The sequence below is a fragment of the Bombina bombina genome, chromosome 9, assembly GCF_027579735.1.
Source record: "Bombina bombina isolate aBomBom1 chromosome 9, aBomBom1.pri, whole genome shotgun sequence".
Taxonomy (NCBI): Eukaryota; Metazoa; Chordata; class Amphibia; order Anura; family Bombinatoridae; genus Bombina; species Bombina bombina.
The window spans coordinates 65289918-65315564 of record NC_069507.1 but is presented as its reverse complement, the minus strand read 5'-3'; the positions used below and the strand labels follow the sequence as shown (position 1 = coordinate 65315564).

General features: G+C 37.6%; 1 protein-coding gene across 2 annotated transcripts in view; it reads right to left on the bottom strand.

Annotated features, from left to right (window-relative positions):
- Positions 1 to 25647, bottom strand: part of WDFY4 (WDFY family member 4) — a 598790-nt gene that overhangs the window by 404185 nt on the left and 168958 nt on the right. Inside the window, exons 16-20 of one of the 2 annotated variants that reach the window (XM_053692180.1) lie at positions 22794 to 22953; positions 20449 to 20525; positions 8686 to 8904; positions 7353 to 7534; positions 2467 to 2689 (exon numbers count right to left, since the gene is read on the bottom strand). In XM_053692180.1, the coding sequence (XP_053548155.1) occupies positions 2467 to 2689; positions 7353 to 7534; positions 8686 to 8904; positions 20449 to 20525; positions 22794 to 22953 (861 nt within the window). The remainder of the gene's footprint in view (positions 1 to 2466; positions 2690 to 7352; positions 7535 to 8685; positions 8905 to 20448; positions 20526 to 22793; positions 22954 to 25647) is intronic. The other variant, XM_053692181.1, reaches the window with a different exon arrangement.

Here is a 25647-nt window from a genome sequence, read left to right as displayed (position 1 = left end):
CTAAATAAATATCAGCAGGGTTAATTTAACCTTCTTCATGCAAACCAAACATTTTATAGGGGCATTCTATTGTAAGAATTACATGCTCTAATGCTTATAATATATCATTTATGACCCTATCTTCCAGCGCTTGAAAACCCTGGGGACGTGCAGGACGGTCATTAACTACCAGTTTTTGTAGGACGTACCCTGCACGTCCTTGGTCATTAAAGGGACAGTCTAGTCAGAATTAAACTTATGATTCAGATAGGGCAGTATTTTTCAACCAGTGTGCCGTGGCACACTAGTGTGCCGTGAGAGATCCTCAGGTGTGCCACGGCAGACTGACAACAGTGTGACATATTTTTTAAACTTTGCTTGTTTTTTACTCCCAGTGCAGGGGTAGTTTGTAGGAGGCATGACATAACAGCACAATACATACAGTATGTGTGTATGTGTGTGTATATATATATATATATATATATATATATATATACTGTATTAGGCTACAATGTGTGTTTTTTTTACAATTTTGGGATGGTGGTGTGCCACAGGATTTTTTAATGTAAAAAAGTGTGCCACTGCAAAAAAAAGGTTAAAAAGCACTGAGATAGGGCACCCAATTTTAAACAACTTTCCAATTTACATTAATCGTCAAATTTGCTTTGTTCTCTTGGTATTCTTTGTTGAAAGTTAAACCTACATAGACTCATATGCTAATTTCTAAGCCCTTGAAGGTTCCTTCTTATCTCAGTGCATTTTAACAGTTTTTCACAGCTAGTTCATGTGTGCCAAATATGTAACATTGTGCTCACTCCCGTGGAGTTATTTACGAGTCAGCACTGATTTGTTAAAATGCAAGTCTATCAAAAGAACTGAAATAAGGGGGCAGTCGGCAGATGCTTAGATACAAGGTAATTACAGAGGTAAAAAGTGTATTAATATAACTGTGTTGGTTATGCAAAACTGGGGAAAGGGTAATAAAGGGATTATCTATCTTTTTAAACAACAACAATTCTGGTGTTGACTGTTCCTTTAATTTCAACCCAATTATGGAGTAGACTGTCCCTTTAACTCTGGGCACCTGTGTAGTTAACCTTTCATTTTCTTTCTATACTTGTTCATATAATGGGGTAGATTTATCAAGCAGCAGATGTTGCAACCTACCCCGTAGTTTTAGGTTCCCCTGAAACATAAGTTAAAGGGCCACTAAACCCCAAATTTTTCATTCATGATTCAGATAGAGAATATGATTTTAAAAAACATTCCAATTTACTTCTATTATCTCATTTGCTGCAATCTTTAGATATCCTTTGTTAAAGAAATAGCAATGCACATTGGTGAGCCAATCACATGAGGCATCTATGTGCAGCCACCAATCAGAAGCTACTGAGCCTATCTAGATATGCTTTTCAGGAAAGAATATCAAGAGAATGAAGCAAATTAGATAATAGAAGTAAATTAGTTGTTTAAAATTGTATTCTCTATCTGAATCATGAAAGAAAAAAATTGGGTTTAATGTCCCTTTAAGAAGCAGCGGTCTTAAGACCTATGGGATTGTTTAACTTTGCTTTTACTGAAACAGCTAAGCTAAATCCTCCCAGCCATGTCAATGTTAAAGGGATATGAAACCCAGAAATGTTCTTTTATGATTCAGACAGAGCATGCAATAAAAAAAAAAAGTTTCCAATTGACTTATGTTATCAAATTTGTTCAGTTTCCATGGTATTCTTAGTGGAAGCGATACCTAAGTAGGTGTGTGGAGCACTTTATGCCATTTAGTGCACTTGTAAATGGATAACATTCTTGCAAAACTGCCGCTATGCAGTGTTCCAGACACGTGCACACATAAAGAAAATGTTATAATAGAAGTAAATTAGAAAGGTATTTACAATTGCACTCTCTGGGGCCTATCTATCAAGCTCCGTACGGAGCTTGAGAGCTCGTGTTTCTGGCGAGCCTGCAGGCTCGCCAGAAACACCAGTTATGAAGCAGCGGTCTAAATACTGCTGCTCCATAACCCTGTCTGCCTACTCTGATGAGGCGGACAGGAATCGCCAAAATTCAACCCGATCGAGTACGATCGGGTTGATTGACACCTCCCGCGAGTCTGCAGGATGCGGCGTTGCACCAGCAGCTCTTGTGAGCTGCTGGTGCGATGCTGAATACGGAGAGTATATTGCTCTCTGCATTCAGCGAGGTCTTGCGGACCTGATCCGCACTGTCAGATTAGGTCCGCAAGACCTATGATAAATAGGCCTCTCTATCTGAATCATGAAAGAAAAATGTTTGATTTCAGGTCCCTTTAACCCTGAATTGGGAGAGGGGTTACAAATGACGTTTAATAAACCCTTTCTCTGAGCTTGTTATATATATAATACAATATAATGCTTATTAGACAATCCCCCTCCTCTGCCTATTTATATGAAAGATACCCCTGCCTGGGCTGTGAATAAGAGATGTGTCACTCCCATGAACTGTACTTACCATCACCGTAATTGCCACAGTAAGAGGGTCCGAGTCTCTGAATCAGAAGCAGTGTCTCCTCAGATAACACCTCCTCAAACAGGTGGGAGAGGCCAACACGCCAGAGAAGGGAGCTGTGCTGACGCCATATTCGCGGTGTGCCAAGGAAAGCGTGAATATCAACCAGAGAGAAGGGATCCACAGAGGTGCAGTCTCCAGGGAGGCGCTGGATATAAGGTATCTGCTAAAAGCACAAGAGAGTTACAGTGTGAGAGGTCAGGTCTTTAATGACAAAGGTCAGAGACACAGAGCACTGCCAGTATTAAATCAGGGAATATAATCAATCATGATGCTCAGAGCGATGCATGGGAAATGGCCAAGAAAGCCCCTCATCGTATCTGAAATCATTAAACGGAGTAAAGGCGTAATGCAGAATACAGAAAGATATTAGTCCCAGGGAACAGAAGACTGCTAAGAAATTGTGGTCTGTTTCCTTAACATAAAAATTATTTCTAGATTCAGTATTATTTCTAGATATTCATTAAAGAGACACTAAATTCAAAATTAAACTTTCATGATTCAGCTAGAGCACTCAATTTTAATCAACTTTCCAATTCACTTTCAAAATATGCACACTTTTTTATATGCACACTTTCTGAGGCACCCGTCCCTACTGAGCATGTGCAGGAACAGAATATACTTTTATGTATTTTGTGATTGGCTGAAGGCTGTCACATGATGCAGGGGAAAGGAAAATTTAACTAACTGTATTTTATCATTGATATGATATGATTTAGCATATGAGTATTATGTCCCTTTAAGAGAGGTAAATCTATAGGGAACATGGTGGCCCCAACCCAATTAAAGCCCAAAAGGACAAATGATTCATCCTGGTTACGCTTCAAAGGTACTTACAAGTGCAGTTATTCACAGTGCATAGCCTGTGATTATTTGCAGACCGGGGAGGGTTTTGTGAGTTTGGTAACAGGAGAAAAATGTAGACATTTTCCTTGTCTAAACTGTAGGGCAGTCTATGTTCTGTATCTCCTTACATGCACTCAAATTCTCATATTTTCCCTAAATGTAGCTGGGACCAAATTGATCGCACTCCCCAGTCACATGCTTATTCGAACTCTGACTGATATTCCTTAACTGGTATGACTTACCCCCAAAGGCTCAAATTGAAAATGTATACCTTGGAGCCATGCGTATCACTGTATATACACTGTTTCTGGATATGAATACATATCAATTATTATATTCGCCACACTCATATGATTGGTTAGTTTATGTACTTAGGGATTATTGTGAACCCAAAATAATAGGGTGTTAGGTAATAATAATCATTAATTGCAATTAAATTACACCTAACAGGATTAGACAATAAAGCTATCCAGCTCTGTAATAAGTTTAATAAGACCATACAATTAAATCACACTATATTAAGTTTATCTAAGATGGTCCCAGTAAGATAAATGTTAATGATTACTAAAGGCAATCTGTATATGATTTTTTTATTAATCCAAGATTAGGGTCAAAGTGAACTCTTATGTGCATGTATAGGTTTTGTATGGCCCAGGTTTAGAGAATGAATTAACATGATGAAGGTAGAAGGGAGTGTAAAAATTGTATATGCATAGGATAACCAATCACCTGCTTATTGAATGTATTGTAACTTCACGTATGAATTGTAACACATCTTATTGTGATGTTTTATATTTGATACAAATTGTATTAACGGATACATATAGGATCCAAAGGCAAGAGGTGGAGATTAGGAGTTATCTCCGGGCTATTGTTTTTAAAGGTTTAAAAGGTCAGTTCTGACCACTCACTGCAGCTACGATTACTGCTTTGACAGCCGAAACGCGTCAGCAGCAGTTAGTTGAGAAGCAAGCACCTCTCTCCATCCCCACTGTCGCTGTGAGGATCTGCTTCGAAACTGAATTTGAATTGAAGAAATAAAGGCTTTTTTTTATCTTTCTATCGTTTGCTATAAGAGTGCTCCTCCATTTTGTTTTGAAGTTTCTGTGCTACGAGGCAACCATATATAATGTTGTAAATATATACACATACATACATATCTATAAATGTGTGCAGGTTGCTGAATAAAGCACTATTGGACCAGCACTTTACAGGGTTGAACAGAGGGGAAAAGTCACACATTTGTCTTCACAATTCCTTATGCTTCACTAGTAACTATCTCTTTATTCCTTTGTGAATCAGCTGCATAGAAAAATGCAGGAATTAGTAAAGCTGAAGAGACTTGTGAAAGCTGAAGTGGTTGCAGAAACCTCTTGGTGAATTTTGTCCAATGGTTACAATGTGAGTGGTTGCATTCAGAATGAGCCAATAGTGTTAGACATTGCTTAGTGCGTCCAGCAATAAGTTTGTGAGTCAACAGAATACCCATAAACATCAAATAAGAGACACATACTTTACAACATAAATACTATACAATATAAATACAATATAAATACTTCACAATAGGCCTTGTAAATGGAAATGACACACATAGATAGATAGAAAGGAAGGAAGGAATAACTAAGGCCAACAAAATATAGAATGACCAGGTGGCGATAAAGTTGTGATTACAATGAATATAGTTTGTGTGAAACTATATTCTATATCCAGATTTTTAAATTACAGTCAACAAGCCCCATAACGGGCAGAACAGTTTCTACAGAATATGGTTCCCAGGGTAAAATTCTAAAATAAGGCCCCCCATTCTAAAGTGCATCCTCCCACGTCTCACTGTAATATAATTTTAAATGATATAATTTTAAATGAGGCTCCCATAGTGGCACCTACAGACATAACACCTGCACACACACACAGTTACCCATGCGTATCTACATGCACACACACAGGCACCCATATACAGCCACATGCACATACACACACAGGCATCCACATGCATAGACACACATAGGCACTCACAGACATCCACGTACACAGACACATACATGCACCCATAGACATCCACATGCACAGTTACCAGAGACATAAACATGTACACAAACACCACACATAAACATAAACATAACGCTCTGGGAACAAATAAAGCACATCACAGTCCCTTTAGCCCTTTTGGAGCCATACAACTTACAGTAAAGCACTAATTGTACCCAGACACATCCCTTCAGCCCAATTAATTTACGGTAGACTCCCTTACTTTTACGGTAGACACCCGACGAACAATGGTTAATTTTTAACACCTGAATTTCTGGCAATGACTTGAGAGGGGAGCACTGCAAGACCATCATGAGTAATGTATGAAGCCTGCCCAAACCACGAGAGCAATGCAAGAGTAAAACAACATGGATCCTGGATTGCTCAATTTGCATAGAGTGGGTCTTTTCTACATTCTGTCACTGCAACATGCTACCAGGAATAAACAGCAATCTATGCAACACAACGAACAGTGTGAAAAGTAGTGTTAAGCTGTGAAGCTGACCCAGCCAAGAGCAGCAAGAGTATTGTCATAAATTAATTAGCCGTTAATATTTTATCAATATGGCTGGTTAAATTATTACGCAAAGCCTTTAAATAATTTTTAAGATGCCACTTCCCTCACTATGGGAAGGAAGATACATTGTAATTTGGGAGTGGTTAAAACTGGAAATTAGGATCTCAGGTGCAGAATCTATTTGATCCTTTAGTCATACCTACTGCAACTGTGGCAAATAATTAATTGTAACATAAATGGGTCTTTTTCCTGTGCCCTATTTTCAGATATTGTATTTAGCACACAGATAATTTCAGTTGCACCACTAAAACATGAACACACAGTAAGCGATACAGCAAAACATACGTCGGACGGTTACACTGCCACACAACCCACGTCATTTCCAGGTACCATGCAGAATATTGTGATACCCAGAGGTTAAACTGTGGAGTGGTTTTCTATGCAATCCGCCTCCATTCGCATGTAGGGATTACTTTTCCTGCCCACTAAATATATATATATTAAAGGGACATTAAACACTAAAAACATGCTAGATAGAATGATGCATTCAAAGAAAAGATTAGTCCATGACTAACATGTAGATGTATTTTTTAAAGTTTCATTAGTTGTTTAAAAAGTGACAAAATAAGTGTAAAGTTTTAGTGTCTATAAAACACTGGGAGCTGCCATGTTGTAACTTGTATTACCTTCTCTGCTCTGGCCAATTAGGGTCAGTTATAAATAGGTCACTAGAGTGTGCAGCCAATGGTTGTGCTGGATTTAACAGTGTTCTGCACTTCCATTTCTAACAGGAACTGAAAAGCTCACAATTTCAGAATGGAATTACAGGCAAAGAGGACAAAATAAATAATGAAAGTATATTGCAGAGTTGTTTTATATATACAATTTATCATTTTATATTACCATCTCAAAGTGTTTAATGTCCCTTTAATAGTGGTGGATTACCCGTTTGACTCATTGTTGCTTGTAAAATTGTGGCATTTTATTTGCTTTTAATAAATGGTGTATTTTAATAGTGGAGGTGATACCATGATGATACTGTTTGCCTAACAGTAAAAATCAAGTGTGTCTGAGATTCCTTAGTGCTTTTAAAGCGCCACCATATGTGAGTAGACATTAGAGTGACCATATCATTTGGTTGTGACAAATAGTACTACACTATAGTTACTTTTCTTTTGAGGTGTGAAGACTCATTGTGAAGGATTTAAAGTTGGGTTAATCATCAAATTAAAAGACTGTATCCTTTTTATTATAATCATTATTTGTGTATATTTTACTTTTATTGTATCCTAGTAGTTGTAGTAATAATACTTGTTTATATACAACTTTTATTTTAAATCATTTTTTTTTTTTAAATGTCGCAGCTAACTCAAGAAAATTACCTGTATAAGCAAAACAAGAAATGTAAAAATGTATTTATGTCAGAGAATATGCTGACCTCAGCTGAACCCAGGAGTTGTCCATCTATCCATGCTTTGACCATGCAGGATTTTTTTACTTCCTTTAGCACTACAGACAGGTGGTGCCACTGGCCAGTCACAATGTGCCCAGATGTGTTAAGGCGCACCTGGGAGGTTGGGCTTGGAGAGCTACAAGGAGACAACTCCACTTCCATCATATCTGTAGAGAAGAGATCAATAATGTTAAAATAGAATGGATTTCAGAATCCAGTACTTTCATAGTTTCTCCTAAGCAACAATTACCATCCTATTGCAGCAGAGCTCAATCAATCGTACCAATTCTCTTCTGCATTGTTCTTGCTAATTCGTCCTCGCTATCTCTTTACTTCATTCTATTTCACTAACTTCTTCACTTTCCTCCAAAGTGTTTATTCTCTTTACAATGCAACCGCTTTTTGAATTGACTCTCTCTGTATTGCCTTCTTCATTATGCTGTCTGGATTCTCTCATGCTGTACTGAAGAAGTTATGATGCCTTATCAGCATAGTGTTGATTCCCTTCCAGATATGACAAATGCCTCATTCATCCATGTCTTTGTAATATGGCTCCACATTATATATAGCAATAGTGTACAGTTTTGTCAGTGCTGTGTCTTACTGCAGTTTGCCCCATTCATTTTTTTTATCATTGATTTATTTGTCTCTCAGCAGTGTACCCCCTTTAAAGGGACAGTCTAGTCAAATTTTAACTTTCATGATTCCAATAGGGCAGGCAATTTTAAACAACTTTCGAATTTACTTTAATCATCAAATTCGCTTTGCTCTCTTGGTATTGTTTGTGAAAAGCTAAACCTAGGTAGGTTCATATTCTAATTTCTAATCCATTGAACTGCCTCTTATCTCTGTGCATTTTGACAGTTTTTTACAATTAGACACTGCTAGTTCATGTGTGTCATATAGATAACATTGTGCTCACTCCAGTGGTTAAGAGTCAGCACTGATTGGTTAAAATACAAGTCTATCAAAAGAACTGAAAAAGGGGGCAGTCTGCAGAGGCTTAGATACAAGGTAATCAGTATATTAAGATAACGGTGTTGGTTATGCAAAACTGGGGAATGGGTAATAAAGGGATTATTTATCGTTTTAAACATAAATATTCTATAGTAGACTGTCCCTTTAAGGATTTTCCCTCTTTTCAGAGGTTCTCAACTATTCTACTGCATGAATCTATCATTCTACTGTGCATTCTCTTTCATCATTCTCTCCCTTTTCTATATAATGCTTAATCTCCCAGTGTTGTCTTCCCCTATCTGCCCTTCTGCTATATTTCCCAGCAATTTCCACTCTCCTTCTATAAATATCACAGTCTCACCAAGTGGCTGGAATTCTTGTTCCTCTGTGGAAACCAACAAAGTATGCTCTGCAGCATTAAGAGTGATGGAGAAACACACATAGTGTTGTGGACTCCTAGACACCCGACGAACAATGGTTACAAAGCGCACAGGGTGAGGCTCTGGAGACACGCAGAATGTGCTCAGCATAAACCAGCACGTGAATGTAAGGCCTCCTGGGAAAGGAAAGTTACGCCCCCCTGTAGAAATTAAAAAAAAGTGTTACACTATATCTAAGTGAACAGTTCCCTTCATGCAAAACATAATAAACATCATTGGACTAATCTGTGTAATTGTGGAAAAATACTAGTTGTTAATAAAAATACTAGCCAATAAGATTGAGCTCGCATTCTATTGGCTGATCGGTACAGCCAATAGATTGCGAGCTCAATCTGATTGGCTGATTGAATCAGCCAATCGGATTGAACTTGAATCTGATTGGCTGATTCCATCAGCCAATCAGAATTTTCCTACCTTAATTCCGATTGGCTGATAGAATCCTATCAGCCAATCGGAATTCGAGGGACGCCATCTTGGATGACGTTCCTTAAAGGAACCGTCATTCGTCGTTAGTCCGTCGGGCCAGCAGGATGTTCCGCGTCGGAGGTCTGCAAGATGGATCCGGAAGAAAGAAGATTGAAGATGCCGTTGATAGAAGACTTCATCCGGATCATGGACCTCTTCAGTTCCCGCTTGGATGAAGACTTCAGCCGGATCATGGACCTCTTCAGCCCCCCGCTTGGGCTTGGATCAGGACATCGGAGGAGCTCTTCTGGACAGATCGTTGAACCCGGTGAGGTGAAGACAAGGTAGGAAGATCTTCAGGGGCTTAGTGTTAGGTTTATTTAAGGGAGGTTTGGGTTAGATTAGGGGTATGTGGGTGGTGGGTTGTAATGTTGGGGGGCTTGGGTATTGTATTTTTTTTTTACAGGCAAAAGAGCTGAACTTCTTGGGGCATGCCCCGCAAAGGGCCCTGTTCAGGGCTGGTAAGGTAAAAGAGCTTTGAACTTTAGTTATTTAGAATAGGGTAGGGCATTTTTTTATTTTGGGGGGCTTTGTTATTTTATTAGGGGGCTTAGAGTAGGTGTAATTAGTTTAAAATTGTTGTAATATTTTTCTTATGTTTGTAAATATTTTTTTATTTTTTGTAACTTAGTTCTTTTTTATTTTTTGTACTTTAGCAAGTTTATTTAATTGTATTTATTTGTAGGAATTGTATTTAATTAATTTATTGATAGTGTAGTGTTAGGTTAATTGTAGGTAATTGTAGCTAGTTTATTTAATTAATTTATTGATAGTATAGTGTTAGGTTTAATTGTAACTTAGGTTAGGATTTCTTTTACAGGTAAATTTGTAATTATTTTAACTATTTTAGCTATTAAATAGTTCTTAACTATTTAATAGCTATTGTACCTGGTTAAAATAAATACAAAGTTACCTGTAAAATAAATATTAATCCTAAAATAGCTATAATATAATTATAATTTATATTGTAGCTATATTAGGATTTATTTTACAGGTAAGTATTTAGCTTTAAATAGGAATAATTTATTTAATAAGAGTTAATTAATTTCGTTAGATTAAAATTATATTTAATTTAGGGGGTGTTAGTGTTAGGGTTAGACTTAGCTTTAGGGGTTAATACATTTATTAGAATAGCGGTGAGCTCCGGTCGGCAGATTAGGGGTTAATAATTGAAGTTAGGTGTCGGCGATGTTAGGGAGGGCAGATTAGGGGTTAATACTATTTATTATAGGGTTAGTGAGGCGGATTAGGGGTTAATAACTTTATTATAGTAGCGCTCAGGTCCGGTCGGCAGATTAGGGGTTAATAAGTGTAGGCAGGTGGAGGCGACGTTGTGGGGGCCAGATTAGGGGTTAATAAATATAATATAGGGGTCGGCGATGTTAGGGCAGCAGATTAGGGGTACATAAGGATAATGTAAGTAGCGGCGGTTTACGGAGCGGCAGATTAGGGGTTAATAATAATATGCAGGGGTCAGCGATAGCGGGGGCGGCAGATTAGGGGTTAATAAGTGTAAGGTTAGGGGTGTTTAGACTCGGGGTACATGTTAAAGTGTTAGGTGCAGACGTAGGAAGTGTTTCCCCATAGCAAACAATGGGGCTGCGTTAGGAGCTTAACGCGGCTTTTTTGCAGGTGTTAGGTTTTTTTTCAGCTCAAACAGCCCCATTGTTTCCTATGGGAGAATCGTGCACGAGCACGTTTTTGAGGCTGGCCGCTTGCGTAAGCAACTCTGGTATCGAGAGTTGAAGCTGCGTTAAAAATGCTCTACGCTCCTTTTTTGGAGCCTAACACAGCCTTTATGTGGACTCTCAATACCAGAGTTATTTTTATGCTGCGGCCAGAAAAAAGCTGGCGTTAGTTTTTCGGGTCGTTACCGACAAAACTCCAAATCTAGCCGTATGGGATTGAAGTTGAAAAATATTAATATAATGGGGCAGATGTATCAAGCTCCGTATGGCGGCGTTGCACCAGCAGCTCTTGTGAGGTGCTGGTGCAATGCTGAATACGGCGAGCACATTGCTCGCCGTATTCATCGAGGTCTTGCGGACCTGATACGCACTGTCGGATCAGGTCCGACAGACATTGATAACTAGAGGCCAAAGTGTGCTGCAGCCAGGTAAAGTGTATCCCTGTAAAGTGTCACAAAGACAGATACCAGATAGAGTCCCATAGTGAAAGTACTGTATAAAGTCTACTATACACATAATTCGCTACAGTGAAATGAGCCAGATAAACTGTGCATGAAACCTTGCATTATACATATTACGTCCCTCATCATATATATAAGATTTTTATTTTATTTAGAAGGTATGCAAATAACTATATAAGTGTCTGTTTTCTCCATAGATTGCTTTCATTAATCTAATATTTCCAATACATTTGCTGCATCTGCATAAGGAAAAACTGAATTTTAAAATATAACTGATGCCTACATATTCTATCTGGTTCATAAATACAAGGCAAACTTGTACAAATTCAAGGATATGTGATAAGCCTCTTGGTTTTGAATTAATAATACTTATTTGTTGCAATTGAGATACTTTGGAGGTACTTGCTACAAAAATGATAAGAAACACTTAAATAGAAAGAAATGGGTCTTATCTTATTTGCTTTCGGAAATGTATTTTGATTTATTAGATATTGTGTATAGTAAGTGATCGAATCTCTAGAATAGTGCTGCACAACATTTTTGCTTATTTTAAATAAATAGGTGATTTTAATATTGGGGAATTGTCTGAAATAATTCCATGGAGGAGAGGGCAAAATATATAATAAATTGTCTTCACCATAAAATGAATCTACAGAAGCTAATATATACGTAAATGCACTCAAAACACATTATATATCATCCAAAATGGAATATACACAAAAGCAATGTTTCTGCATCTTATTGATGCTATTTTTTGTCTTGAAAGCAAGATCAATAAATGACAAATTGTTTATAATGCATTTCAATATTGCAGGTTTAGCACCAAGCCATATATTATAAATGAACATTTTCAAATGCTTACATCTCTGATTTTATTTATCAAACATGGCTGAAAAACTGACAGATCTTCTCATACTGCAAATCGCCACAAAAGATTTTTATTGCTTTAAAAAATTGGATCAAATTTGTTTAGCAGTATTTTTCTATGTCACAAACACAATCAAAATAAATGTTATCAAAATCTAGTACGAAAAAAACTCTTTTGCACATACCTGTTTATTTATTTTCTACTGCAAGATCATTATAACTTGGGTTTTGTAACTCTAGGTGTACTAAACTATTTTTTGGTAAAGGCATGTGCAGTTGTTTTGGCTGGAGCAGATCACCCCCCCCCCCCCTTCCCAAATTTGGAAATTGGTTGGCAGCAAATTGTAAAATATAATTGAAAAAAAACACCAGAAGCTATTGACGTTCACAATAAACATAGGATAGCCGCTTGTTGCTCATCATTCTGTGCAGTCTTGGTAACGCAAGATAACGGACACCTGACTGCTTCTAACTTGTAGTGTCAGAAGTTGTGATTAAACCAAAGCAGCAAAAGTTATTTCTATTATCTTCTCCAACTGTAAAACTTATATAATATATAAACCCACTGTAGGTACTATATACCAAGATGAATTGTGGCATTGTTAGTCAAGACAGGGCAGGCAGCAGACAAGCGAGAGAAATCCAGGAAACAGCAAGGTCAGCAACAATAAAGACAGCAGAGAGATTAGCACACCCAAAATACAGAATTCAATACTCACAGAAAAAGCAGTGATAGTGCGCTATTTAAACCTAGTAGTGTGGGAAACGGTAAGATGCCCTAATCCGACACCGTTGCACAGGAAATAGCGCAGATAGCAAAAAGGTAAAGAAGCTATGTTGCTAAGAATGCCAGCCGCACTATAAGGACCCGAGGCGTGCAGAAAACCTGAGGCACGATATACAGAATGGCAACCATGGTTGCTAGGATGGCACACTGCGTTAAGCAAAGTCCGATGTGCTCTAAGCAACCGGGGTTCGCTCTGACACTGGTGTAGTCATACCAGTACCTAAGACTATACATCTCAGAAAAATTAAAGAGACAAGTTTAAATATTCCATTATGATACGTAATTCATATCAATATAACTACCAAATTAAATTTGAAATATTTCCAGTTACTGCTATTAAAAATGATGGAAACTCCAGTGTATATGCTCAAATGTGTCTGCTTTTCCATTGCATTTTAACATACATCTGATATAGTAATTTTTATAACTTTAAATCTCAAAAATAATTGCTAATATATACAGGGAGTGCAGAATTATTAGGCAAATGAGTATTTTGACCACATCATCCTCTTTATGCATGTTGTCTTACTCCAAGCTGTATAGGCTCGAAAGCCTACTACCAATTAAGCATATTAGGTGATGTGCATCTCTGTAATGAGAAGGGGTGTGGTCTAATGACATCAACACCCTATATCAGGTGTGCATAATTATTAGGCAACTTCCTTTCCTTTGGCAAAATGGGTTAAAAGAAGGACTTGACAGGCTCAGAAAAGTAAAAAATAGTGAGATATCTTGCAGAGGGATGCAGCACTCTTAAAATTGCAAAGCTTCTGAAGCATGATCATCGAACAATCAAGCGTTTCATTCAAAATAGTCAACAGGGTCGCAAGAAGCGTGTGGAAAAACCAAGGCGCAAAATAACTGCCCATGAACTGAGAAAAGTCAAGCGTGCAGATGCCAAGATGCCACTTGCCACCAGTTTGGCCATATTTCAGAGCTGCAACATCACTGGAGTGCCCAAAAGCACAATGTGTGCAATACTCAGAGACATGGCCAAGGTAAGAAAGGCTGAAAGACGACCACCACTGAACAAGACACACAAGCTGAAACGTCAAGACTGGGCCAAGAAATATCTCAAGACTGATTTTTCTAAGGTTTTATGGACTGATGAAATGAGAGTGAGTGTTCTGGGCCAGATGGATGGGCCCGTGGCTGGATTGGTAAAGGGCGGAGAGCTCCAGTCCGACTCAGACGCCAGCAAGGTGGAGGTGGAGTACTGGTTTGGGCTGGTATCATCAAAGATGAGCTTGTGGGGCCTTTTCGGGTTGAGGATGGAGTCAAGCTCAACTCCCAGTCCTACTGCCAGTTTCTGGAAGACACCTTCTTCAAGCAGTGGTACAGGAAGAAGTCTGCATCCTTCAAGAAAAACATGATTTTCATACAGGACAATGCTCCATCACACGCGTCCAAGTACTCCACAGCGTGGCTGGCAAGAAAGGGTATAAAAGAAGAAAATCTAATGACATGGCCTCCTTGTTCACCTGATCTGAACCCCATTGAGAACCTGTGGTCCATCATCAAATGTGAGATTTACAAGGAGGGAAAACAGTACACCTCTCTGAACAGTGTCTGGGAGGCTGTGGTTGCTGCTGCACGCAATGTTGATGGTGAACAGATCAAAACACTGACAGAATCCATGGATGGCAGGCTTTTGAGTGTCCTTGCAAAGAAAGGTGGCTATATTGGTCACTGATTTGTTTTTGTTTTGTTTTTGAATGTCAGAAATGTATATTTGTGAATGTTGAGATGTTATATTGGTTTCACTGGTAAAAATAAATAATTGAAATGGGTATATATTTGTTTTTTGTTAAGTTGCCTAATAATTATGCACAGTAATAGTCACCTGCACACACAGATATCCCCCTAAAATAAAAACTAAAAACAAACTAAAAACTACTTCCAAAACTATTCAGCTTTGATATTAATGAGTTTTTTGGGTTCATTGAGAACATGGTTGTTGTTCAATAATAAAATTAATCCTCAAAAATACAACTTGCCTAATAATTCTGCACTCCCTGTAGATACATTTTGTATGGATTTTTAGGAATCTCCTTATAGCCTTCATGGAAATTCAAGGGCAATGCAATAAAGAGGGTTTTTTTTTTGTTTTGTTTTGTTTTTTTATGGGAAGAGGATGGGGAAACTCCTTAAAGGATATTTAGCAATTCTCCCAAAGAGGAGGGGGCACTCCATAAAGGTTAATAAGCCATTCTCCCAAACAGAATGGGGAAACTCTATAAAAGTTATCTAGCTATTTTCCAAAAGAGGAGGGAGAAACTCCATCAATATTATTTAGCCATTCTCCCAAAGAGGAAGGGGAAACTGCATCAAGGTTATTTAGCCATTCTCCCAAAGAGGAAGGGGAAACTGCATCAAGGTTATTTAGCCATTCTCCCAAAGAGGAAGGGGAAACTGCATCAAGGTGTTATTTAGCCATTCTCCCAAAGAGGAAGGAGAAACTGCATCAAGGTTATTTAGCCATTCTCCCAAAGAGGAGGAAACTCCATAAAGTTTATTTAGCCATTCTCCCAAACAGGAGGGAGACATCTCCAGAAAGGATATTTAGCAATTCTCTCAAATAAAAGGGGGGAAACTCCATAAAGGTTATTTAGCCATTCTCCCAAAGAGAAAGGGGAAACTCCATGAAGGTTATCTAGCCATTCACCCAAAGAGGAGGGGAAAACTCCATCAAGGTTATTTATCCATTGTCCCAAAGAGGAGGGGGAAGCTCCATAAAGGTTATTTAGACATTCTCCAAAAAAAGAAGGGGAAACTCCATAAAGGTTATTTAGACAACCACCCAAAGAGGAGGGGGAAACTCAATAAAGGTTATTTAGCCATTCTCCCAAAGAGGAGGGGGAAACTCCATAAAGGTTATTTAGCCATTCTCCCAAAGAGGAAGTAGAAACTCCATAAAGGTTATTTAGCCATTCTCCCAAAGAGGAAGGGGAAACTGCGTCAAGGTTATTTAGCCATTCTCCCAAAGAGGAAGGGGAAACTGCATCAAGGTATTATTTAGCCATTCTTCCAAAGAGGAAGGGGAAACTGCATCAAGGTTATTTAGTCATTCTCCCAATGAGGAGGAAACTCCATAAAGGTTATTTAGCCATTCTCCAAAAGAGGAGGAAACTCCATAAAGATGATTTAGCCATTCTCCAAAAGAGAAAGTAACTTCATAAAGATTATTTAGCCATTCTCCCAAAGAGGAGGGGGAAACTCCATAAAGGTTATTTAGATATTCTCCCAAAGAGGAAATGAAAACTCCATAAAAGTTATTTAGCCATTCACCCAAAGAGGAGGGGGAAACTCCATAAAGCTTATTTAGCCATTCTCCCAAAGAGAAAGGAGATATGCCATAAACGTTATTTAGCCATTCTCTCAAAGAAGAGGGGGAAGCTCCATAAAGGTTGTTTAGCCACTTTGCCAAAGAGGAGAGGCACTTTCATAAAGGTTATTTAGCCATTCTCCCAAAGAGGAGGGGGAAGCTCTATAAATGTTATTTAGTTATTCATCCAAAAAGGAAAGAATGGAAAACTCCATAAAGGTTATTTAGCTATTCTCCCAAAGAGGAAGGAGAAAGACCATAAAGGTTATTTAGCCATTCTCCCAAAGAGGAAGGAGAAACTCCATAAAGGTTATTTAGCTAATTTCCCAAAGAGGAAGGAGAAACTCCATAAAGGTTATTTATCCATTCTCCTAAAGAGGAAGGGGAAACTACATAAAGGTTATTTAGACAACCACCCAAAGAGGAGGGGAAAACGTAATAAAGGTTATTTAGCCATTCTCCCAAAGAGGAAGGAGAAACTACATAAAGGTTATTTAGCCATTCTCCCAAAGAGGAGGGGGAAGCTCCATAAAGGTTATTTAGCCATTCTTTCAAAGAGGAAGGGGAAACTCCATGAAGGTTATCTAGCCATTCACCCAAAGAGAAGGGGGAAACTCCATCAAGGTTATTTAGCCATTCTCCCAAAGAGAAGGGGGAAACTCCATAAAAGTTATTTAGACATTCTCCCAAAGAGGAAGGGGAAACTCCATAAAGGTTATTTAGACAACCACACAAAGAGGAGGGGAAAACTCCATAAAGGTTATTTAGCCATTCTCCCAAAGAGGAGGGGGACATCTTCATAAAGGATATTTAGCCATTCTCTCAAAGAAAAGGGGAGAAGCTCCATAAAGGTTATTTAGCCATTCTTTCAAAGAGGAAGGGGAAACTCCATGAAGGTTATCTAGCCATTCCCCCAAAGAGAAGGGGAAAACTCCATAAAGGTTATTTAGCCATTCTCCCAAAGAGGCGGGGTAAACTCCATAAAGGTTATTGAGTCATTCTCCAATAAGGATGGGGAAACTCCATAAAGGTTATTTAGCCATTCACCCAAAGAGGAGGGAAAAACTCCATCAAGGTTATTTAGCCGTTCTCCCAAAGAGGACGGGGAAACTTCATAAATATTATTTAGCCATTCTCCCAAAGAAGGAAGGGGAACTCCATAAAGGTCATTTATCTATTCTCCCAAAGAGGAAGGAGAAACACCATAAAGGTTATTTAGCCATTCTCCAAAATAGGAGGAGACATCTCAATAATGGTTATTTAGCCATTCTCCCAAAGAGAAAGGGGAAACTCCATAAAGGTTATTTAGTTATTCACCCAAAGAGGAGGGGAAACCTCCTTTAAGGTTATTTAGCCATTCTCCCAAAGAGGAAGTAGAAACTCCATAAAGGTTATTTAGCCATTCTCCCAAAGAGGCGGGGTAAACTCCATAAAGGTTATTGAGTCATTCTCCAATATGAGGTAAGGATGATTCGGTAACGCTGGAGAAGATGTAGCCCTCTAGGAAGTGTGACCACCAACAGATAGAACTTTCTGTGCTGTGAGTATAGCTTGCCTCTTGGTATTCTGGTAGATGGAAACTTTCGATCTCAATCACCATGCCATGGAAAAAAGCCAGAGAGAAATATATAGTGTAATACTGTTTAATAATACCACATCACAGATACAAGCAGACAAATAAAAACTCACATTAAAAAACCTCAACAAATGAGGTATGGAAATAGGCACATATAAAATATCCAGTAATTTCAGGCAATGCTGTTTAGCAGTGTCTACAGGAAAATCTTATAGGTCCCAGCAACAGTTCATATGATAAATTCCGGTGTACACAGAGTGTAGTCCTCCCCTTACACAATACCTTATGCGTTTCAAAGGGCTTTATTTATCTAGTTCCCTTCTTCATCAGAGGTTAACATATAGTTAGAGATCATACCTTATATATATATGATGCCCCGTGTAGCGTTATAAATCATCCCTTTGTGATATTCCCCTTACTTCCCCTTATTGTGTAAGGGGAGGACTACCCTCTGTGTATACCGGAATTTATCATATTAACTGTTGCTGGGACCTATAAGATTTTCCTGTAGACACTGCTAGACAGCATTGCCTGAAATTAATAGATATTTTATATGTGCCTATTTCCATACCTCATTTGTTGAGGTTTTTTAATGTGAGTTTTTATTTGTCTGCTTGTATCTATGATGTGGTATTATTAAACGGTATTACACTATATATTTCTCTCTGGTTTTTTTCCATGACATGGTGATTGAGATCGAAAGTTTCCATCTACCAGAACACCAAAAGAGGCAAGCTATACTCACAGCAAAGAAAGTTCTATCTGTCGGTGGTCACACTTCCTAGAGGGCTACAACTTCTCCAGCGTTACCGAATCATCCTTACCTCATATGATTGGGGGAACTTAATGTAAGTGCAAACCCAAAAGGGGACATATATCAAGACAAGAAAGAAAGAAAGAACTGTATATTATACTTCCTCAGCCTTGTCTGCCATATTGGGGACTAACTGCACTATTTTTTGAACTACTTGTATGTTTCTGTTTGTGATTATATTACTGTGGTAATCAAGAAATAGTTTCCATGGTATTTAGACCTTGTTACTACCTATACGTATGGGTATTAGCTTAATTAGCTATTATTAGTTCTCTGTCTTACACAGCGCCATCTCTATTTTCTTGTGTTCTCATTTAATTTTGGAGGTGATTTGGGACTCCTCCTACCATACGAGATTGGCAGTCTGTAAGATCAAGAGAGCAAATTGATGTATACAGGTGCTAAACATTTTTAGTAACTTGCATTCTTTATCTGTAGCGCTATAGGGTCAGCTATAGGGTGTAGACCCAATAGTTTTCTGTCTTATATATATATATATATAAAGGTAATAGAAGACAGCACTCTCTGGGCTTAAGGTTTAGCAAAAGTAGCTTTTAATTACGTGATGCTTCGGGGACAGCTCCCCTTCATCAGACCGCCGATGGGTCTGATGAAGGGGAGCTGTCCCCGAAACGTCACATAATTAAAAGCTACTTTTGCTAAACCTTAAGCCCAGCGAGTGCTGTCTTCTATTACCTTTATCTCTACCTGCATTCAGCACCCTGGCAATTGGACAGCTGTTTCGTGGTTATTGCCACTCTTCGGCTGGGAGTAGGTTGAATCACTGCTTGGTAAAGTTGATTTCTGGGGGGAAATACAACAGCAATTAAAATAATGGGGAGGCGAAAAGTGAGTTTAAAATCCTAAACTCACTTTTCGCCTCCCCATAATTTTAATTGCTGTTGTATTTCCCCCCAGAAATTAACTTTACCAAGCAGTGATTCAACCTACTCCGAGCTGATGAGTGGCAATAACCATGAAACAGCTGTCCTGGGATTGGTCTGAATCACTGTACTAACCCTAGCTAAGCTTAAAAGCTGTGTAATGCAGCGATGCTATGGCGTAAAGGGAAGTCTGCCTTAAAAAGCAGGCTAAAAGTAAAAAAGTGAGTCATTATGAACCTCATTTGCATATCTCGCCCAGAATTCTTTGCTACATTGGAAACAATGTAATCATAGAGTTTCTGTGGGAAAAGCAAGTCTTCTGACTTGTCTAGAATTGTAAATAGTTTACACAATGAGTTATTTTCTCTACATTTTGTATTTAGTGGAGGATTTTAAACTCAATTATAATGAGCTTTATAAATTTGTTTTGCACTGAGTGCAGAACTACTATATTTTTCCCACTGTACTCAGTATATTCTCTGCAACATTATGCAAGATAGCTTGGAATTTCATTTATAAAAAGTTCACAGAATTACCTTTTTTTCATGCAGGGATTCAGACAGCTATAAAGCCATTACCAGTGACCCAGGGTTAAAAGACTCATCACTTTTCTTCTGTTTAGTTTTTTTACAGATTGAAGTAGCAGGTAATGATCCGTTTGAGCTGATGAGTTGGTGAAAGTGACAGGGTCACTAGGGGAGGTCGGCTTATTACTGCTTAATGGAGGAAGGTCACAGAGGCACTTCCTGTGGTCACATGTACTAAGAGGGGAGCATGGGTTGTACAGATTATAGAATTATTAGTACAGTTTACTTACCTGATCCTATGCCTCCTGTCAGCTTTTCTTCAACGTTTGAGCCCAAAACGGTGGCAATTGTGGGAAGAAATAGACACCTGATAACATAAACAAGAGGAGTTTTTTAAAATGACCCATATCCTTGTGAGGATCAAAGCATCAATCTGTGCCATTTAAGAGGCACAAAGGAACCATAAGTAATGTATTTAGAACAGGGGTGTCCAAACTTTGCTCTCCAGAGGTTTTGGAACTACATTTCCGATGATGCTCAGCCAGCATTTTATCTAGCTGAGCATCATGGGAAATGTAGTTCCAAAACCTCTGGAGAGCAAAGTTTGGACACCCCTGATTTAGAAGATTCTTATTTTTCAAGGTTTAAAATGGGCACTGGAAGAGAAAAGGTGAAGCGCTTTTCATTTGCATATCTTTACCCAGAATCCCCTGCTCCGGTGTAAAAAGGATAGCTGAGTTTTTCTGTGGAAAAATATGCAGATGTGCAGCTACACAATGACCTGCTGTGTTTTGTTATTTAAAGGCTGTGAAAAGATCAGGATCTTCAATCTAGAGCCTTCCCCAAAACCTCCTCTATGTATACTTCTCACTATAATATAAATGGGTCAGTAATTTTGCATTATGGCTGCAGAGCACTAATTTAACTCCTGTTGTGCTAGCAACATACTGAAGAGTGGTTTAACCCCTTTGGTATTCCCCATTAAGCCAGTAACACAGACAGCAGCAGTAAATTACTAATTGTGCTGGCAAAAAGGTTTAACCCTTTTGTCAGTAAGAAGTAAAACAGCTGTTTAACTCTTACAGCAGTGGTTTAACCTTCATTGTGCTAATAACACAGGTTATTTCAGTGACACATTAAACCATGATGTAACTGCCAGTAACTCATAAAGCAGAAATGTAACTCCTATGTAACACGCAGTGTGACTTTGCCTTTCTGTGCCAGGAACACACACCAGTTGACTCTCAGTAAGTAGCAGTGCTATTCTGTTCACACAGTGTTATGTTTCAATGGCTTCGGACATTTTGGAAAGGTTGCCACAATATTTGGAAGGAATGTATCTACACTTTCATTTGTTGGCCCTCTGTCATTCGGGGGTTTAAAACAAAATTATTTAAGGAACATCAAACCCACATTTTAATCTTCCATGATTCAGATAGAGCATGCAATTTTAAACAATGTTGTTTTGTTCTCTTGGTAGCCTTTGTTGAAAAAAAAAATACCTAGGTAAGCTCAGGAGCAGCAAAGTACTACTGGGAGCTAGCTGCTGATTGGTGGCTGCACATATATTGTCATTGGCTTATCTGATGTATTCAGCTAGCTGCCAGTAGTGCATTGCTGCTCATTTAATACAGTACAGTATAAAGTATACTAAAAGAAGGAAGCACATTTAAAAAAATAATGAAAGCAAATGGGAAAGTTGTTTAAAATGTTATATCCTATGAGAATCATGAAAGAAAAAATTGGGGTTTCCAGTCCCTTTAAGGCAGGGCTTGACAAACCCAGGAGCCTGGGAGCCAAAGGCTCAGAAAATTTTACTCCTGGCTCCTAATGTTTTGGGTTATTCACCATAGATCTATATACATATACAACTGTCTGGCTCTTAAAAGTTTGTCTGGCTACTAAATATTCTTCCTGGCTCCTAAATTTTAAACAGATTTGTCGACCCCTGCTTTAAGGAACATTCAGGCTTTATTGCCCCTAGTTCAACCCCATAAAGCCCCCGATTACACCACTGCCTGCATTACAGTTTTGTATACATGTCTTGGAGGCTATAAAAATGTTGTAAGAAGCGGTGTAAGAACTGGGAAATATGTGACGCCTCATGTGTCAACCTACTTTTGAAGACATTGCTGTTGCGACTAATACTTTCTTTGTGTCTATGACATTCTTTGTTAAGCAACATATTCCCTTCATTATTTGTTTGGATTGGATTTAAAGGGTTACTTTACACAATTTTTTTCTTTCATCATTCAGATAAAGCATGCAATTTTAAGCAACTTTCTTACTTACTCCTATGATCAATTTTTTTCATTCTCTTGCTATCTTTATTTAAAAAGCAGGAATGTAAGCTTAGGAGCCGGACCATTTTTGGTTGAGAACCTGGGTTATGCTTGCTTATTGTTGGCTAAAATTCAGCCACGAATAAGCAAGCACTATCCATGGTGCTGATCCTTAAATGGGCAGGCTTCTAAGCTTTACATTCATGCTTTTTAAATAAAGATACCAAGAGAATGAAGAAAAAATGATAATAGGAGTAAATTAGAAAGTTACTTAAAATTGCATGCTCTATCTGAATCATGAAAGAAAAAAAATGTGGGTTTAGTATCCCTTTAATGAGAAGATGAATTTATACCCATATCCATGTGATGACATATCAAACTCCACGAAAGACGGTGACACGGACTCTGTGTTCATTTGGAATCTCCGAGGGGATGTCATGGAGACCAGGCTCACTGATGTGTGTAGGATTGAAGAAGAAGCCAGAAGCAGACTTTGGGGGCTCTCTGAAGACTCTAGTTTACAAATGTATAAAAAAAAGACACAAAGTTTATGTTGAAAAGTCAAAATTGAACGTTCATGGTTCAGATAGAGATTGCAATTTTAAGCTATTTTTCAATTTACTTATATAATCAAAAGTACTTTGTTTCCCTGATATCCTTTGTTGAAGAGCATACATATGTAGGCACAGGAACAGTAATGCACTACTGGCAGCTATCTGGTTATTGGTGGCTACATACTTATGCCTCATGTCATTGGCTCATCAGATGCGTTCAGCTAACTCACAGTAATGCATTGCTGACTTTAGCTATGTGTTTAACCACTTTACATAGTTATATGAACAATAATAGCTTATTTTTTATGTGGAATAAAAACTTCCCTGGGTCAGAGACTATGTAAAGTGTATCTACTAGACAAGCAAAGACAAACCAGTCACCAACAAATGCTGAATGCTACAAGAAAAAAAACTGCAGAGATGGAACAAGACACAAGTTGTATTTGCAACGTGTCAAAGACGGACAACCAAATTAACTGGGATGTGACCCTGAGGTATATTTGCTGGAGTTTAAAGCACTGATTTAAAGGGACATGATACTAAACACATATATTTTTTTATATATATATATATATATATATATATAATCTTTTTTATTTTTTACATACTGTATATTTTATTATTTTTATTATTTTTATACACAGCATGAGGAACTGGAGTTTTAAAAACACAACCAATACCTCAATGCATTCATTGGCAAATGTATGTTGAATCCTGTTTTTTTTTTAGTATTTTTATTGAATTTTTTAGATTTACATAACAAAACAGAAATACAATAAAGAAAAATGTGCATTACTTAACATGTTCTGATAGCTAAGCAATCTAATACAGCTCGCACAACTAGTGGTAATATCCTAGAATCATAAATAGAATTGAAAGTAATAAGAGAAGAGAAAAAGAAACAAAATTGTAGCTAAATAATTTTGAAAAGCAAAAGGGGAAGATATTAGTTTTAATATATTTTAAAACATTATTTAGAAAAATGTTTAAATGTTGCTCTTTCATATACACGATGGAAACAAATTAGGTAACGTCCCTTTAAACTGTATTTCAGATTAATTATATTTTAATAATTCATTCATTATATCTTTAAAAGAATTTATTTTAAAATGTAAATATGTTACTTTAATAAAACCTAACTGCACTTAAAAATAAAAAAAAATACATAAATATTGACAAACGGCTTTTTGCTGGAGAATATTAGTGGAACAACTGCACTATATCTTATATACATACAGTACATGTGTATACCAGAATTTCAGGCACAAACAAGACAAATAAGGGGCATTTTGAACTGGTTTTTATTAGGTTTATAAATTAAAGCATTCCAGTGCTTAGGAAAATTCCCATGGTTTTCAAAAGGTTTCTGATAAGTTCACAGAATTAAAGTGATAATAAAGTTTCCCCTATATAAAAACAGATCCGGAACGTTAGTGATGTTAGATGGAGTTTAATTAATTAGTTGTAATGAAGATGCGCTATAACTTACTTTCAATATAGATATGAAATTCAAATAACCTGCGCTCCACTGCACACTTCAGAAGTATTTTTTTCTGTGAGCTAAAGGTTTGAATTGTTCTCCAATTGGCACTCTCCCCATATGGCACAGTTAGCTCACAGAGAAACTGATTTGAACTTCATATCTCTATTAAAAAGTAAGTTATAAAGTTAAAGAGCATCTTCATTACATCTGATGAATTAAACTCCATCTAAAATATCACTAACATTCTGGATCTAATTTTATAAAGGGGAGAGTTTTTATATTTTTATACCATCACTTTACCTTTATATTGAGAGTTTTCAGCAGACTTATACTGATCCATGAGAAAACACATTTCATAAAAGTTTTTGCAAGATTGATTAATGGATTTATTTTTGTCTGATACATGTCCAGTAAACGTTTCATCATTGTTTTAAAAATATGCAAATATATTGATCAAATCCCACTTTTAGGGGTCAATTTATTATTGGCCGAATTGGGCCAATTCACCCTGTTTCCGTGCGAGCCTTTAGGCTTGCCGGAAACAGGAGTTAAGAAGCAGCGCTCTATAGACCGCTGCTCCTTAACTTATACGCCACCTCTGAACAGCAATCTGCCCGATCCTATAAGACCGGGCTGATTGACACTCCCTGCTAGCAGCCGATTGGCCACGAATCTGCAGGGGGCAGTATTGCACAAGCAGTTCACTAGAACTGCTTGTGCAATGCTGAATACGGACAGCATGTCTGGCGGACATGATATGCTACAGCATATCATATCCGCCAGACTTAATAAATTGACGCCTTAGACTTAAAAACATGCTTAGAATGAAAATATTATCAATTAAATAGCACTGAATACATGTTAAAAGTAAACAAAAATATGAATTCTAACACATAAGGCCGTCATCTCAATTTTAAATCAATTAGTTGCCATTCTTTCATTTTGTATTGGATGACAATCTTTTTATTTTGTATAGACCTGCAAAAATCATTCTGATTTATTTTTGTTGTTGTAAAAAATGCCACCAAATCCATTCAGATATAACCACACAAATGATTGTATATTATATATAATAAAGACACATACAGAAATCAGTAAGTTCTGACCATTATGCATAGAACACTGAAAGAACAAGACTTTTGCAGGTACAGACAAGTATATAGAGGAAAC